The 18,783-nt window shown below is 36.2% G+C and overlaps 1 protein-coding gene across 15 annotated transcripts in view; it reads right to left on the reverse strand.

Moving 5' to 3' along the window:
* Positions 1–18,783, reverse strand: part of RBM26 (RNA binding motif protein 26) — a 94,701-nt gene that overhangs the window by 45,346 nt on the left and 30,572 nt on the right. For 8 of the 15 annotated variants that reach the window (XM_017518252.2, XM_017518251.2, XM_017518254.2 and 5 more), the window contains exons 4-11: positions 15,761–15,849; positions 14,871–15,088; positions 12,668–12,928; positions 10,984–11,223; positions 10,068–10,238; positions 9,599–9,754; positions 3,684–3,795; positions 2,401–2,560 (exon numbers count right to left, since the gene is read on the reverse strand). In XM_017518252.2, coding sequence (XP_017373741.1) covers positions 2,401–2,560; positions 3,684–3,795; positions 9,599–9,754; positions 10,068–10,238; positions 10,984–11,223; positions 12,668–12,928; positions 14,871–15,088; positions 15,761–15,849 — 1,407 coding nt within the window. The remainder of the gene's footprint in view (positions 1–2,400; positions 2,561–3,683; positions 3,796–9,598; positions 9,755–10,067; positions 10,239–10,983; positions 11,224–12,667; positions 12,929–14,870; positions 15,089–15,760; positions 15,850–18,783) is intronic. The other 7 variants (XM_017518257.2, XM_017518256.2, XM_017518249.2 and 4 more) reach the window with 3 other exon arrangements.

The following is an 18,783-nucleotide window of genomic DNA, read 5'->3' on the forward strand; positions in this document are numbered from 1 at the left end:
AAAAAAAAAAAAAAAAAAGAAAAATTATTAGCTGGGTGTAGTGACATACATCTGTGGTCCCAGCTACTTCAGAGGCTGACGTAGGAGGATCACATAAGCCCAGGAGGTTGAGGCTACAGGGAGCTGCAATCATGCCACCTCACTCCAGTCTCAGTGACAGAGTGAGACTGTCTCAAAAAACAAATACCAAAATACAAAACAAAAGAGTAGCTGAAATCAAACTGCCTGGGTCAAACTTTGGGTTGCTACTCTCACATGAACATGACCAAGTTACTTAACATTTCTGGGCCTTGTTCTGCTTTTCTACAAATGAGAATAACCATACCTACTCTTTAGTGTTAGTTTAAAAATTAAATAATAATTCATGTACAACAGAGAGTGTACACTCAGAAGTATTCAATACATATTAATTATAACTATAAAGATAACTTTTGGTAACATTTTAATAATTATACTTTTTTCAGACTTATAAACATCAATTTCATCAGTGTATTTAATTGGTATGAAGCTAAAGGGTTTTGAAAATTGATTTTGAAAAACATGTTTTAAAAATAATAATGCAGGTAGTACACAGACATGGTAAAAGAACCAATCAACAGAAGATTTCAACCTCACTAGTAACTGAGTAAATGCAAATAGAAACAATAGTGAGATATCATGTTTTGTCTCTCAGCTTTAAAATTTTATTTTATTTTACTTTTTTTGAGACCAAGTCTCACTCTGTCACCAGGCTGGAGTGCGGTGGCGCGATCTCAGCTCACTACCTCCTCCACTACCCAAGTTCAAGTGATTCTCCTACCTCAGCCTCACGAGTAGCTAGGACTACAGACACGCGCCACCAGGCCCAGCTAATTTTTGTATTTTTACTAGAGACGAGGTTTCACCATGTTGGCCAGGATGGTCTCGATCTCTTGACCTCGTGATCTGCCCACCTCAGCCTCCCAAAGTGCTGGGATTACAGGTGCAAGTCAACATGCCCAGCCTAAAAAAAAATTTTAAATACTACCAGTAAAGATAATTGCATGAAGAATATTTTAAAAACCTTTTTATGACTACATACAGTGGGAGATCAAATAAAATTGCCATAAAAAGATACTCAAAGACATTCGAGATTAAGCAAATAACCATAGGGACATGTATATACTATGAGCTCATAGTTTTAAGTTTGTGTACAGATAAACAGACACAGAATTGTAAAACAAAAAAATCTAAAATAACACATGGTAAAACTGTTAACAATAATGTAATCACAAATGGGCAGGAGAATGAAACGGACAAAGTTGAAAGGGAACCATTTCCTTTAATTTCTACGTCTATATCTCTATTGCCCTACCTCACTCAAACAAGAATTTTTTCTCCTCTATTACGTTTATAGTACTTTTTAATGGGAGGAAAACAAAATTTTCCAAAATATCAACTTAGGATGAATTGTATCCTCTAAAATTTGTTTTTATTGAATTATAAAACATTAATTATTTTAATTGCAGAAGAGCACTATACAAAATGGGGGGAAAATTCAACATCCTATTTCAACACTTTCAACATTTACATAATATAAACTCAATACTAAAAAAACACACAAGTAATATAGCCAAGTCAAGGTCTAATTTTAGGTGCAATCAAATACAAATTACTGTTACTTATCTTGAAGGATATTCAAAAGTGGTAAAGAAAAAGTAAACGTTTAAGCTAATCACAGATTACAAGGTATCTGGGCTCCAAAAGTCTCTATTAAGTGCATGCCATCATAGAGGTGACAAAAATAAATCTAAAATTGCTACTGAAATGATTTTGAGAAACTGAAAACTACTCTAAGATTGGATTTTACCAGTATGATTAACTTTGCTGTAGTTTTATGACAACCTTTATTAGGTAAAAAGTATATGATAATATGATCAACTGAAACACTGAAAGTCATATTTTTTTCTAAAAGGTAAAGTTCCATTTCATGTCCAATTTTTCCAACTTTCCCAATTTAGAATAACAAATTTTCTATAATTTATTTTTTTAATTAATTAATTTTTTTTTTTGAGATGGAGTTTTGCTCTTGTCACCCAGGCTGGAGTGCAGGGGCACAATCTTGGCTCACTGCAACCTCCACCTCCTAGGTTGAAGGGATTCTCCTGCCTCAGCCTCCCAAGTAGCTGAAATTACAGGTGTCTGCCACCACACCTGGCTAATTTTCGTATTATTAGTAGAGACAGCATTTTACCATGTTGGCCAGGATGGTCTTGAACTCTTGACCTCAGGTGATCTGCCCACCTCGGCCTCCCAAAGTGCTGGAATAACAGGCATGAGCCACAACGCCCAGCCTCATATTTCTTTATAAAGGTAATTTTCTTATTATATTAAGTTCCCTAAACAATAAGCACAGATAACAAAATCATTTCACAGTCTTACCTGTAAGTTAACCAAGGTTCCAAATCGACTAAAATGTTCATTAAGTTTGCTGATATTATTTAATTCTGGAGGAACTTTTCTAAGTTCAAGTTTGGTATTTTCATTTCCAAATTGAACCTTCTTCTGAAAGCCTGGGCTGTTTGTTCTATTAAAATTTGGTCTGTAAACAAAATTCAAGTTAGTCAGTTCATTTATAAATCCCGATCCTGACCAAATACAAGGGAATAAAGTTTAACATGCAAAACAGATGTCCAATTAAGCTCAATTTCCACCCCAAATGGAAATCATTGGTTGATAAAGGAAATTTAAATTTTCTTCCAACAATGAAGTTTTCAAATGAACATGTTAGCACTTTTCATGGAAGCCAACTGCGAAGTGATCTGCCATATCATTTGTTACTTTCCACTTCTGATCTACCCCTACTCAACATTTTTATGAGGAAAAGTCTCAGTATCCTCTTTTAGTCAATTTGCATATATAACCTTTATTCTGTTTCTGTAAAAGTCAGCTTATTGAAAAATATTGTATCTTAAAACTTTAAGTTTTGAATTTGATTTAAAATCATTTTTTCGTGACACTCTCAACTTCTTTCCTTTTTTTTAAAAAAAAGATTTGCAACTATAGAGAATACCTTTTGACACTTGAAAAAAGGATAAAACTGCAGCCTAGAGAGAATACACTGCATTAAATCACAGAATCACAAAGAGCCAGAAACTATCCATTATTAAGTAATGTTAAAGCTCTAAAAGTGATTCTAGTCTCTCTTCACACATTTATTTATAAATGAATCATCTCACATATACCTTAACATTCTGATTCCTTAACTCTTTCTTTGAAGCCATTCCTTGACCATTCAATGCCTATCCAGCCTCCCCAAATCCCCTAAAAGCCCTTTCTAGCTCCTAACAGGAACTGCCTAAATATGAAAGTCTCTTGACAGGTCTGATCTATTATCTCCTTTCTCTTAACGATGAGAGGTTCATGACTATCCTGTATATAGCTAGTATTCAACAGATATAAGTTAAAGAGTGGGTTTTTTGGAGAAGGGTAAATGAAAAGAGGAAAAAATTATGCCCTCATCTACCACACCATTTCTATAAGAAAATGCTTTTCTCACATCAGACACCTAACTTAACGAATTTTCTAACAACCCACACTTGGGGGTTGCTTATAGAACACAGTAACATTTTTGGAAGGAACCAAATTATATTGTCATAATAATACAGAAATGATCCTAAAAATCAATGCACAATTACACTCCTCAATTTTCCCGGCCACCTTACTTATCAAACCAAGTCTTCTTTGTAGGAACTCCAGGCTCTCCAGAACCAATGGTTCTTTTCCTTGATTCTGAGTCCACTACTATCCTCATACTGCTTTTATTAGGAGGCTTTTCTGTTTTAAAACAAAAGAAAATGAAAACAAGAAGCATATGTTAATTTTTTTATTTATCACAGCTACTTTCTTAACTTCATACAGAAAAATTTCTGGCTTTTATCTAAATACATACATATTTTAGAAGAAACAGAAATAAATGTATAGTAGCTCCCCCTTATCCAGAGTTTCACTTTTACTGTTTTTTATATCTAGTCAAACATAGTCCAAAACTATGGAAAACTACAGAAATAAACAATTCCTAAGTTTTAAACTGCCTGCCGTTCATGCCATCTTGCTCCATCACTTGCTCTCATCAATTAGGCATTGTATCATCTCCTATCATCCCAAGAAGGGTAAATATAATAAGATATTTTGACAGAGAAAGACAGGGACCATTCACATAACTTTTATTATATTGTTGTAACTGTTTCATTTTATTATTAGATATTGTTAATCTCTTACTGTGTCTAATTTATAAGCTAAACTTTATCACAAGTATATCTGTATAGGAAAAAGCATAGTATACGTAGGGTTTGGTACTCTGTGGTTTTGCATACGAGGAGTCTTGGAACATATCACCCACAAAGAGGGAATTATTGTATATTCAAATACAGCAATCTAAGGGTTTTGTAAAACCTGTTTCAATATATTCATTTCACACCTAACTGTGAAAAAGAATCAATTCTCATATGCCAAATTAAAATTCGATTCTGTAGGCCACTCCTTTGTAGATAAAATCCAAGTCTGTTCCCATCTACCTTTACCCTTACCACAAATATATTTATCAGTGTACAAATGAGAAATAATCACCTTGAGGCTTTAAGTTCATAGTTTTGAAATCAAATGCACAATCTAAAAGATTCAAAACTTAACACTAATCCAATAACCTTTGAGAAGTGACAGCTCAGAGTTATAATTGATGTGAGCTGCTTTTAAAATACAGAATAGATTCATAAAATATGAATGTAATGAAAGCATACTTGCTTTAAAAAGGAAAAGATTCAAGTATAAAATATAGTGTAAAAGAGCAGTAAAATGTCTGTTACTTTCAACATTTTATATTTACTTAGATGGCATGGAATGAGCACAGTACATTTAACATGTTATTCCCAAATGACTCCAAAGTTTAAAACATGGTAACCTTAATCCACATCAGAAAATGTAACTTAAAAATTCTTTTATAGTTGGCAAAATTGATTGTCTAAAATCTTATTCTTACATATTTCTAAACACATAACTAACCAAAAGATTTGAGGATCTGTTTCAGCACAATCTCTCTTATCGCTACAACTATAGTCTCCTGCAGGAGGAAAGCACATGCTCAATTCTAAATTTCCAACTTCTTGGTCATCTCTGGAAATCCTTTAGGTATCCCAAAACTCAGTATGCAGAACATTCAAATTATCTTCATATTAAGTCTACCTTTTATCTTTCTTAAACATTTCTATTAATGAAACTACAATTTTCCCAATCATCCCAGTCAAATCATGTCACATTTGATGTATGACTCTCCACATATGCCATACATACAGAGACTCAAATCAATGCCCTGACCCCTCCTGCTTTCCTCCATCTTCAACCTTTCCCACAACTGGTACTTCCCATCAACATTTAAACATAACAGCTTGAATTACTCCATTTAAAAAAAAAATGCTCATAAAACCACTTTTCCCATTAGCAACAACATCTTCTCTCTCCTTACCTCCACAGCCCTTTCCTAAGCAATGTCCACACTTGCTAACTTTGCTTCCTTAACACTCACTCACTAATTCTCTGAAAATTGGCAGTTGCTACCATTACTGCACTTTACTTGGCTAGGCTAAAATCACTTACTCATGTCCTCACTTGTTGCTTAAGCCTATGAATACATCCCACTCCTCTTACTGGACCGCTCAGGGGCATTTCCTGCTGATGATCATTTTCTTTTCCTTCTTAAATATTATATTCCCAGAGTTTTTAGGAATCCCCACTCCCTGCTTTTTCCTGCAGCTTTTTGACTTCACTTCTAAATTTTCTATAAAGTTTCCCTTTCTCTGTCCATTTACTGTGACACTGACATTTGTCAAGTAGTTATACTTGGGTTTTCTCATCTCACTTTACACAGCCTTCCTAAAACATCTTTCCTATCTACTGCCACGGCTTCATTGATCTTTTTCAGTGATTCTCAGTGGAGATGGGGAAAGGAAGATTTTCAAAACACAGAAGAAAGGCTTTTAAACTTATGTAGGTCAGACCTACAGATTTCGATATGGCTCTATGTCCCTTTACCTCCAATTAGTACTAATAGGACAGAAGAAAAGATTAAGGACCAATGTTGTACATATGCACGATTCCAAACTCTATATATTCTAGACAGCTGTCTCTCATGGGCCTCAGACTTCCATATCCAATCTTTCACTGGACATTTCTACTCAGATGCCCCAGGGGCACAAGAAGTTATTTTCAAAACTAAATTTATCTTTCTGTCAAAGCTGTTCTTCTCAATGAAGGACATTATCATTTGCCCAATTATTCAGGGCAGAAACTGGGTGTCAAATTTCATCCTCTTTATTACCCTTAATTCTAAGCCTCCAAATTCAGTAAATACAAGTTTTGTCAATTCTTTCCACTAAATTTAATTTTTTTCACTTCTCACTTATTACCCTAGTCCAGCTACTATCACCTCTATTCTAAAATTCTATAAATGCTTTTAATTAGCCTCTTACCTCCCTTCACATTCCTTACTTCTGTTTAAATCACAAAATTCCTTCAGTTTCTCAAAAGGATCACAGGGTACATACGCTTTATACACTCTCTTCCTTTAACTCTGACTTATCCTAAATCTCTAAAGCAGACAGGGTGGAAACATCCTGTATCTAGCACCTGTCATGTTCACAGCGCAAGTTGCAGTTTCTCTGTCTAGCGGTCTCTTCACAGAACCAGTTCTGCAAAAGAATTTTTAGTTTTATAACTGCCTCTCAAGCCTGGTTCATTGGCCCTTTTGAAGAATCTGTGAGCTATTCAACATCTTTTGTTTTCTACTTTAATATGTTCTGTACCTGAAGGTTCACTAAGAGAGGGAATAACCCATCTCTAGTAATTGAAATGGGGTTACTCCATCTCATCTGTATTCTCTCATTCAGAATCCTTTTCATTGATATTTATTTAAAAGAAGGGGATTAAAAACACAGAAGCAAGTGCCTCTTGGTATATACTCAGTAAATGGTATAATATTAAATAGTTTTATGTAATGCTTTCCCCCAATATCCTTTTAATAAATTGTTGTGCCTAAAATTGTCAGCACTTGTTTTCTTGATTAGAAATAGAAAACTACTTAACCATTTCTCCTGCCTATATCCAATCATGAGATCTTCTATCAAGTTTCCCCCCTCCTTAGAACTCTGCAAAGAATAACTGTCAGGGTCTCTAGGTCACTTTTACATTAGTAATTTAAATGCACCAAAGGGCCTAAAATTTTTTCCTTTTGCTGAATGGTAATTCCCCTCAAGATTTAAAGCAGTGAGCTTAAAAGTTTAACTATCACATAATAAGTCTATAACAAATTTAAATTAAGGGCATCCATAGGCTATTAGGAATGTATAATAATTATACAATTAACATTATAAGCTTTTTATGTATCTGTCATAATCCAGGACAGTAAATTTAAAATCCAAACAGCAAACAGACAAGAACATATGAGGGGAGGAGAGAGAGGACTAAAAACAGTTAAGAAAATAAAGTTCTATAGGCAATCCTCAAGTTAGATGGGTTGCTAAATCAGTTGTTGGTACATAAAATCGCTGTCGTTAATGGAGAAATCCTGAACCAGCTCACAAAAAATAGTACATGATGTATCTTACGAAAAATACTAAAATAATCACTATATATAAAAATGATTCTATGAGAAAAGGCACTTAAATTTCTAAGTAGGTATGCCAGACATTTATCTCTCAACAGGGTCACTTCCTGTAATTTATGGTTGTATGCATTAAGGGCTGAAATGACCACAGATACAACTTGCACATGGTAAGAGTAATATGCAAGGAGTTTGATCCCCTTCCATCTCTTAATCACAACCAGAAATTGACACGTGAATGGATCAAATAAATATTGATCTATAGTAGCATATATTAATAGCATTCCTAAGCAGCAAAGTAGAAAGAAATGACTTTAGTGGGAAATCCCAGTAAAAGGTTAACTGAAGTGGAAATTCACATTAAAAGGTTCCCAGTAAAAGAAGAGAGAGTTTCTGTGAACTAGCCAGGTGGGTGGCAGGTTCTGGGTATGGGTAAACATCACACAACATTTAGGCTCTTAAGTGGCTACTTTTCAATTACAAGCAATCTGTATATCCCTCACATAGAAACTATTTTAAAAATCTTTTTCTGTTGTTAATAGCTATTGAAATTCCTCAAAGAGAATTTAAAAGGAATGGGCATCTACATTAAACCTTGTCCTATGAACTCAAAGAGGATAAAAATCTGAATTTAAATGTTCTACATCTCCATTACAAAAAGTCCGTATACATTCAAGGAAGATGCTCTGAATCTGATAGCTTCCAATGAACAAAAGAAAAAATACCAAGTTTATGTAAGTAATCACAAGTTTACCAGACGCGATTAAGCACTGTTACTCAACTAAGACTTTTACTGGAGAAGTATGATTTTTAATTCAATTAGGTAAGACAATAAGGAAAGACTAGAAAGAAAATGGAATTTAAAACTTAATTGAGGTGGTTAGGGAAAAAGATACATTCTTATTAGCCCAGGAAATATTTTCTATTATGTCTGACAATCCTTTATTTCCCTATATCGAATGTCACCTGTAACAAATACTGTATTTTCCAAATTAATGTGAACTTTCTCCCTCTGAATCTTACTAGTTTACATTTACATTTGAAGTGTAGCAGTTTTGCTGCCCTAGCTTGTGACTATGTCAGCCCAAACAGTACCTTTTAGAAATTTTATCCAAGTCTGTCTCCTCTAAGAAAATTTTAAAAGATGAGTCATTGCCTAACACATAATATCCTTTGCTTAAAAATATTATAAGCAAATAGAGAATTTTAACATGTCAAAAGTCAGCAAAAATAAAATATATACCAAGCACAATTTTTACACATGATTTTCCAAACTTGGAATAAACTTATCTTTATGAATTAAAGCGTTACTCTCAAGAGTTTAAATGAAACAATCAAGACTACAAATGATACAAATTACCACACACACACACACACACACACACACACACACACACACACACAAAGGCTACTCAAGAAAATGTACTTAAGAAATTCCCTTCCCTCTTAGGTAGTATGATTATTGCATAATAAAGTGTCACCTCTACCACAAATACAGATTACACAATATATTTTCTCTAATGGGAATGAGGGGCATAGGGAACAAACAAAATCACAATCCCAGCAGAGTGCGGTGGCTCAGCCTATACTCCCAGCACCTTGGGAGGCAGAGGCGGGCAGATTACTTGAGGTCTGGAGTTCAAGACAAGCCTGGCCAATATGGTGAAATCCCATCTCTTCTAAAAATACAAAAATTAGCCAAGCATGGTAGCATGTGCCTGTGATCCCAGGTCACTTGGGAGGTTGAGGCAGGAGAATCACTTGAACTGGCAGGCAGAGGTTATAGTGAGCTGAGATCATGCCACTGCATGCCCGCCTGGGCCACAGAGCAAGACTCTATCTTAAAAATAAATAAATTATAAAACTAAAAAATAAATCATCATTCCTTATCCAACCCCAATAAAGACAAGACCAAGTGTTCTTTATAAATGTTTTCCCACTGTTTATATTATGAAAATGACAGGAAGGAAAGATTAATTATAGTACCTCTGGGTGGCAAATCCATATCCCCTGATGTTAGTCCTATCAAGTTGGGCCTTTGTGCATGCACTCTGTGTCTATACATAGGTCTGGAAGTGTTTGTTATGCTTGGGGCTTCAGGATTGTAGCCATCTGTGTCATATGTATCTGGTAATACAAAAACTGTAATTAAAAAACAATTATAAAATTCCACTTGGTAATTTTTTAATATTGATGAGAAAAAGTAAACAGTATAACATTGTTAATATATAACATGCTTTATATGTATCAAAAAAGAAAATAAACTTTATTTTAAAAAGTTATTAAAAAGAAAATGTTTGTGAAAACATTTATAATTGGGGGATTATTTAATGTACATTCACCATGCCTATACAATTTTAGTGAGGAAAGTAGTCTTCAGAGCAATTCTCTCTAGACATTTTAAAATTCTTCATCTAAAACTACATTATGAATATAAAAAGGACCAAAACTGCACCTGCAGTAAAAAGAGAGGGTGGAGCAGGAGGAGGCTGGTGATGAATGCCAGTTGTTACTACAGTAGGAACAGAACTGGTTGCAGAGTTTGGGGGAGCATCCATGCCAGATGGCTGCAAAGGAGGAAGTGGAGGTGGTGGTCCTGTCAAAACCAAAGAATAAGAAATATCATCTGAAAGCAAACAAATAAAACAAGTTATTGCACATCCGAACATAATCTTCTCATTTATCAAACTATAATATCTACGAACACCAAGCTCTTACAGCTGAATTAGATTTCCAGGGTAAAATATCCTTTTAATGCATTTCAAAACAGGTTTGCCTTAAGCTATGAAGGCCTGCAGGCAGCCAGGTTTTACCAGTGATGTACTTAATTCACAGGGTCACTCCAAACCACAGTAACTGGATTGGCACAGGCTACAAAGTGGAGGTGTATTCAAAATGGAAATATATTGCTAATTGTTTCTATCAGGCATCTATGGGATTCCTCTAGATACTTTTAATTTAAAAATCAAACTATTGGCCGGGCGCAGTGGCTCAACCCTGTAATCCCAGCACTTTGGGAGGCCGAGGCGGGTGGATCACGAGGTCAAGAGATCGAGACCATCCTGGTCAACATGGTGAAACCCCGTCTCTACTAAAAATACAAAAAATTAGCTGGGCATGGTGGTGCGTGCCTGTAATCCCAGCTACTCAGGAGGCTGAGGCAGGAGAATTGCCTGAACCCAGGAGGCGGAGGTTGCGGTGAGCCGAGATCGCGCCATTGCACTCCAGCCTGGGTAACATGAGTGAAACTCCATCTCAAAACAAACAAACAAACAAAAACAAAAACAAACAAACAAAAAAGAATCAAACTATTAACTTTCAAAAATAGACTAAGAATGGCTAGGTAAATACAGGCAAACATATTTACTTACCTGTGACAGGTGGGAGACTTGGTGGCAATGGACCTGGAGGTGGCACTGGGGGCCTGAGGTTCACAGGTGGGGGTGTAAGAATTGGTGGAGGTGGGGGGAGTCCAGGAGGAGGTGGTCCTTCAACAACAGGAGGCTGTGCTGGGAAAGGCAGCATACCAGGAAGATTCACATCTTCTACAACTACTGGGTCACTTCCATGATCGAACGGACACATGTCTCCTCTCATACAAAAACCTTTTTCTATGAGGAAAGAATAGTTACAAACAAATGTCAAAACTACTGGAAATATACATTTTCTATAAGTTAGCAAAAGTATTTAAAAAATGAATATTATTAATGTTAGACAAAAGGATAATTAACCATTTCCCAAGAGCTACTTGCTCTTCTCTAGTAATATATTTATCAAGTGATAGTCTATTTAACATACTGATATAGTTAGGATGTTTATCCTCTCCAAATCTCATGTTGAAATGTGACAATCTGGCCAGGCGTGGTGACTCACCTGAGGTCAGGAGTTCAAGACCAGCCTGATCAACATGGTGAAACCCAATCTCTACTAAAAATACAAAAATTAGCTAGACGTTGGGGTGGGCACCTGTAAGCCCAGCTACTCAGGAGGCAAAAGCAGGAGAATCACTACAACTGTGGAGGTGGAGGCTGCAGTAAGCCAAAATCGCAACATTGTATTCCAGCCTGGGAGACAGGGTAGACTCAGCCTGGGGGGGGGGGGAAGAAATGTGACAATGTTGGAGGTGGGGCCTGGTGGGAGGTTTTAGGGTGTCATGGAAGTAGATTCTTCATGAATAGCTTAGCCTCCCCAAGGTAACAAGTGAGTTCTCCCTCTATTAGTTCACAGGAGCTGGTTGTTTAAAAGAGCATGGCACCTCCCCCACCACCAACTCCACTCCTGCTCTTTCTTTGTGGCTCTCCCTTTGCCTTCTACCATGATTGTAAACTTCCTGAGGTCTTTGCCAGATGCAGATGCTGGCTCTACACTTTTTGTATAGTCTGCAGAACCATGAGCCAAAGAAACCTCTATTTTTTATAATTTCCCAGGCTCAGGTATTCCTTCAGAGCAATGTTAAACGAACTAACACATATACATACTTAAAAAGAAATCAAATTAAAATAAGTAACCTAGCTAACAAGATAAGACTTATATCTAATTTTTGTCTTTAGAAATGTCCTTCATTTAAATCTCTTGCTTAAAACTAAAAAAAAAAAAAAATTGCAATTATGGCTTTAATACTACTTAAAAATCTTTTACGGCAAATCCTTAAAAGTCTTCAATTCTTTAATAAAATTCTTACATAGGTGACATTTTACATTTCTAGGTACATTTCTGCTTACAGTCCAATGATCACCCATTCTAAAGAAATGAGTTTTATCAACAATTTTTCAGTAGCAGATTCCCTAATAACTCAGTAGATATTTTACCCTTGTTTGGTAAACTCCCACAATTTATTAAGATTTACTTGCAAATAAATAGAATCTTTAAATTGATACTCAAATAATTCGTGGTAACTAACAACCGTTTCAATCATATTGAGGAATTCAAGAACTGATTAAGGCTAATTTCCCACTATTTCAGAAGTTAAGTCTTTGAAAAACCGTGTACAACATAAACACAGAATTTACGCAGCTGAAAATACTAAATACTTCATGAAACAGCTGAAAGACTTACCATCATAGTCTCTACACCGTTTCTTTGGCATGGGTGGTCTTACGTATGAGTTATGGTCCACCTGGTCTTCATGAAATTCAGACCAACTTTCGGTAGTGTTGTTACCATGATGAGTAGGAGCAATTACTGTAATAGTGCTGCTCAAAGTAGGTACAGGATAGTGGCCAGATGAAATACTAGGTACCGAAGAGACTGGAGTGTAATTATTTTCTAACGGATCTGTTCTATCCAGGTCATATTTAGGTTTTACCAGATCCCTTTCTGCAATAAAAGATAAATGACTTATAAAACTACACTGTATTTAAAAAAAAAAAAAAGTCCCAGATGTAAGAAATAGTAATATTTTTATAAACATAGAAAAAAACATTTTAAATTTTGCAAAATCATCCTTTTTTTAAAAAAAAATTAATATACAATGTTAAAAGCTTTTTTCAATATAACCCAAACTACAAATAAAACCACATAAAGTGGCCATATTTGTTTTTCCTTAGAGCTTTGTTTATAGAAAAAAGAAATTTTTTATTTTCTTTATCACAATCTTGGAATGTATAATTACAGGCCACAAAACAAAACATGTAATAAAGTATGGTCATTTTTCCTGTGATGAACATTTTGTAGTCATCCATCTAAAGTTATTACTATGTCTGTTTATTAAGGTAAGAACAGATGAGCCAAAAGGAGCTCATATTAAACATGTATAAAGAAACTAACTAGACTATACATATGGTCCTAAGGAGAGAGAAAATAAATTAAAGAGATTAGTTAATTGAAGCAACATGCCAAGAAGCCTAATATACCTAGATCACAGCAGGGGAACATTTCTAAGAAAAGAATAACAGAATACAAGGTTTATACAAAGGCCATAAATAGTATTAAGAGTAGCAAAAAAAGTTTGAGTAAAGGTGTTTTACTGAAAAGTGTTTTAGTTGTTTTAGTACAGTATTTTACTTTCAATAACATGTACTAGAAGAAAAATCATACATGTTGGGAATAACATGCTGTTACAAAAATATACATCTGAAATAAAACTTTTTAAACTTTTAAAAATAGCTTTGAAGTATAACTGATATATAATAAACTGAACATATTTTAACTGTATAATAAGTTTTAAGGTACTGTATACACCTCTGAAAACAATACTACAACTGAAATGATGTACATATTCATCACTCCCAAAAGAATCATCATATCCCTTTATAATTTTTACTCTATCCCTCTTTTACTCTATCTCAGGCAACCACTGCTTTGCTTTCTGTCATCACAGATTAGTCTGCATTTTTAAAATTTTACTCTGGGCACAGTGGCTTAGGCCTATAATCCCAGCACTTTGGTAGGCTGAGGTGGGTGGATCACCTAAGGTCAGGAATTAGAGACCAGTCTGGCCAACAGAGCAAAACCCCCAAGGTGACTCTACTAAAAGTACAAAAATTAGCTGAGCATGATGGCACTCGCCTGTAAACCCAGCCACTCGCGAGGCTGACGCATGATAATCACTTGAACCCAGGAGGCGGAGGTTTCAGTGAACCGAGATGGTACCACTATACTCCAGCCTGGGTGACAGAGCAAGACTCTGTCTCAAAGACAAAAAAAATTAAAAAATTTTTAATATACATATTTAATATTGTCCTGCTTCTTTCACTCTGCATAATTATATGTAGATTCATCCATTTTATTGCATGTATAATAGTTCTTTTCTTTTTATCCATGTTATGGTATGGACATACCACAACGTGTTTATACATTCACCTGTTGATGGTCATTTATGTTGTTTCTAGTTTCTGGCTATTACAAATAAGGCTGCTATGAACATTTGTGTACAAGTATCCGTGTGGACGTACACTTTCATTTCTTTTAGGTAAACAGCGAGAAGTAGAATAGTGGAACCATATGCTAAGCGTAGTTTTAACATTTTTATATACTGCCAAAATGCTTTTTACAGCTTATCTACAGTCTCACCAACACTGAAGACAATCAGTCTTTTTCACTGTGGCTATCCCACAGAATGTGCAGTGGTAACTGTGATTTTAATCTGCACAAAATAAAATTTTTCAAGGAATTTTTTTAAAGCATTCTCTTTCACCACAGAATATATCAAATAGAAAAAAATGAAAACACTGACAAAATGTTAAGCAATTTTTAAAAACATTTAAATATGGAGTTCTTCACAATAAAAAGGTAACCAAAATATACATGTACTATTTACCCCTGCTTCGTGTTCTGCTTCTGCTTCTAGTCCTGCTTCTATCTCTGTCCCTCTCACGAAGCCTCTCTTTACTCCAACTTCGACTTCGACTCCTGCTGTAACTGCGACTCCGCCCTCGTCTTCTATTGTACCGGTCTCTGTATGAATCTCTTCGAGGAGGGTTTCGATCATAATCTCTTTTGCGAGAACGATCATCTTTCTTTCTCTCATCACGGCTTCTAAAGAAATATATGATGACTTTTATACAAATAACTTTTAAGTGACACAGGCAAAAGCTAATTAAATGTAAAAGTCATATTTAATTCTTGTAACATAACTTTTTATCCTACCATCAGACAACTGAAAAAACTGAGCTTAAACTGAGTTTAGTACTCTAAATCCCTTTTAAATAAAAAACAATCTTTTTAAAGCCTTAACCCTTAGTCTTATACACATTGGCATCTATAAAATTAGGCATCTGTAGATAAAGGCATTTATACATATGACTTAGAGTACAAACAGAAAGAACATACTACCTTGTACATATAGTCTCACACTTACAGACATGTATCATGTGCATTGTATTCTAAGTGCTTTTGAACCCTGAATGAGAACAACGATTTAATCACACTAAAGGGTAACTTCTGGCAAAAAAAGAGCCACACATTAAGATTCCACTGGAATCTGAAGTTAGGAATGAAAGAGTACCAGCTAATATAAATCAAGCACTGTTCTAAACTCACTCCCAAGATGTACAAATCTGACCTAGATTTTCACAGTAGAAATATTTTCCTAGATCAATAAAAAAGTAGATATTACTTGCCTCTATGTAAAAGATAATCCAAGTCTAAACATTCACATAAAAGGTAACTGAAGTTGAAACACTAAGCATGGTTCAATGAACCACTTACCTATTCTCCCTGTATCGGGAGCTTGACTGGGGAGGACTGTGATTTAGCCTTCTAGAAAACTTCTTCTCTCGCTCTTCCTCCTTAGTGATCTGATATACACAAAAAAAAGGTGTACAAGTTTAGTAGTTATTCCACTGTAACAGTCTTAGACACATTACTACTTTAATGACTTTATTAACATTAACATTTAATTAACATAAAAATGTTTATATAATGTAGAAGCAAAATTGTCATCTTCTAAAAGTATCCAAACAATACGAAGTATAATCAATCATTTAACTGTATTACAATCTAATGAAAGTTAAAGTGAATGATAAAGAAACTTAGATAATAGTGGTGAGAAAACATTTTAAACAAGTATGCTCATTTTAACATAATTAATGGAAAACTTTATTCTTTTAAAAGTCTAACATACATTCATATTTTGGTTTCATGGACATGGTCTGGTACCAAACACATCAAGGAACGTAGGAGAATGCATTAGAACTCACCAAGTCATAAACATATATATACATATATATATGTATACACAGACATAGACACACAGACACAGACACACAGACATACACACAAACACACACGTATCTGGGAAAACAATATATAAGGCGAAACAGTTCTCCAGTTTCTCACAGTAGCATGACAGCTATACATTCCTGTTTCCTACAAGATGCTGCCATTTATTACATACAGCTACTAGAAAGCAACCCTGGACAATACCCTCTAGATTAGTGCTACCTTCTCCAGACTATATTGTTGAGAACAATGGTCCTCAACAACAGGAATGAAAGGAATTGTTGTTTTTCTAGATAATTAGGAAAAAGGACTTAGAGGTTAAACAAATTCAGGAAATACTGACCAAGTGGCTTCTATAAATAAGTTAGGATTCAAGACTTTGCATCACTGAGAACCGTAAGATATTCTTAGGCAGGTAGTCTACAGCTAGGGTATACGTGTCCCAGTTTATGTCAGCTGTTCAAGCATCCCTTTGATAATAGCCTCTGACTGTCACAAGTGTGCCACTTTAGGCTGGGCATGGTAGCTCACGCGCCTGTAATCCCAGCACTTTGGAAGGCCGAGGTGGGTGGATTATTTGAGGTCAGCAGTTCGAGACCAGCCTGGCCAACATGCTGAAATCCCATGTCTACTAAAAATACAAAAATTAGCCGCCAGGCCAGGCATGGTGGCACGTGCCTGTAATCCCAGGAGGGAATTCCAAGAGGGAAACTCAGGAAGCTGAGGCAGGAGAATTGCTTGAACCCAGGAGGCAGAGGTTGCAGTGAGCCAAGATGGTGCCACGCACAGCACTCCAGCCTGGGCAACAAAGTAAGACTCCATCTCAAAAAAAATAAAAGTAAGCATGCCACTTTAGATGAGAAATCAAATGGAAATCCTATTAACAGACCAGACTAGGAAAAATCATCTTTAAAGCATTCTTTCAACAGTTTGCCTTTTTAAATTCAAGTAGTTTTGTACTCTTTCCACCTATTTCAGCTCTCGTCCCAGACCAGACAAAAGACTGGGTATTAATACAACCCTTCTGATGCACTCTTTCTCTTCTATTTACTCAATGCACTCTTGCAAGTAATCTGACAGATCACCATATTTCACAGTATGTGCCTATCTGCAAACTTTTAGTACAGCCACAGCATTTTTTTTTTTTTTTCAGATAGGGTCTCACTCTGTTGCCCAGCCTGGAGTGCAGTGGCTCGATCTCAGCTAACTGCAACCTCCACCTTCTGAGTTCAAGCAATTCTCCTGCCTCAGCCTCCAGAGTAGCTAGGATTACAGGCACCCACCACCATGCCCAGTTAATTTTTATATTTTTAGTAGAGACGGCGTTTCACCATGTTGGTCAGGCTGGTCTCAAACTCCTGATCTCAGGTGATCCACCCACCTCTGCCTCCCAACGTGCTGGGATTACAGGCATAAGCCACCACAGCCACAGCATTTTAAATGCAGATTGCCATCTAGCATTTTGACAATTCTGAAAGATCAGGGATAAGTATCTCCCACAATTGGTTGAGAAAACAGCAATGAAGTATTATTACATCCATAGATAATAAGACTAAGGCTTTGCTACTAACTCAATTGGATGAAAGACTACTTCTCAAGCCAAAGGACAATGACTTACTCCAAGATTTTTTGAGAATTAAAGTAAGAGAGAGAGAAAGAGAGAGAGAGAGAGAGAGAGAGTGTGTGTGTGCACGCATCTGACGTGCGGGTGTGTGCGCATATTTTTTTTGAGACAGACTTTCACTCCTCACCCAGGCTGGAGTGCAATGGCATGGTCTCGGCTCACTGCAACCTCTGCCTCCCAGTTCAAGCGATTCTCCTGCCTCAGCCTCCTGAGTAACTGGGATTACAGGCTCTCGCCCCCATGCCTGGCTAATTTTTGTATTTTTAGTATATATGGGGTTTCACCATGTTGGCCAACCTGGTCTCGAACTCCTGATCTAAGGTGATCTGCCTGCCTCAGCCTCCCAAAGTGCTGGGATTACAGGTATGAGCCACCACTCCTGGACAAAGTATAATTTTTAACAGCCAAAATCTAAAACCAACCCAAAGTTCCACCAGTGGGCAAAACTTGAATAAATCATTGCATATCTCTACGTGGCATAAGCAATTGCCAACACAATATCCACCATTCCTTTCTTCCTAACAGAACACCTGTACTGTTAGGTATGAAACATATTTAGTACAAATTACATTTCTGTTCTTCCCAGGAAGATAAAACTGATTGGGGGCCGGGCGCGGTGGCTCACACCTGTAATCCCAGCACTTTGGGAGGCCAAGGCGGGAGGATCACGAGGTCAAGAGATCGAGATCATCCTGGTCAACATGGCCCCGTCTCTACTAAAAATACAAAAAAAATCAGCTGGGCATGGTGGCGCGTGCCTGTAATCCCAGCTACTCAGGAGGCTGAGGCAGAACTGTCTGAACCCAGGAGGCGGAGGTTGTAGTGAGCCAAGATCGTGCCATTGCACTCCAGCCTGGGTAACAAAAGCGAAACTCCATCTCAAAAA

This window comes from Cebus imitator, unplaced genomic scaffold (assembly GCF_001604975.1).
Source record: "Cebus imitator isolate Cc_AM_T3 unplaced genomic scaffold, Cebus_imitator-1.0 Scaffold665, whole genome shotgun sequence".
Classification (NCBI taxonomy): Eukaryota; Metazoa; Chordata; class Mammalia; order Primates; family Cebidae; genus Cebus; species Cebus imitator.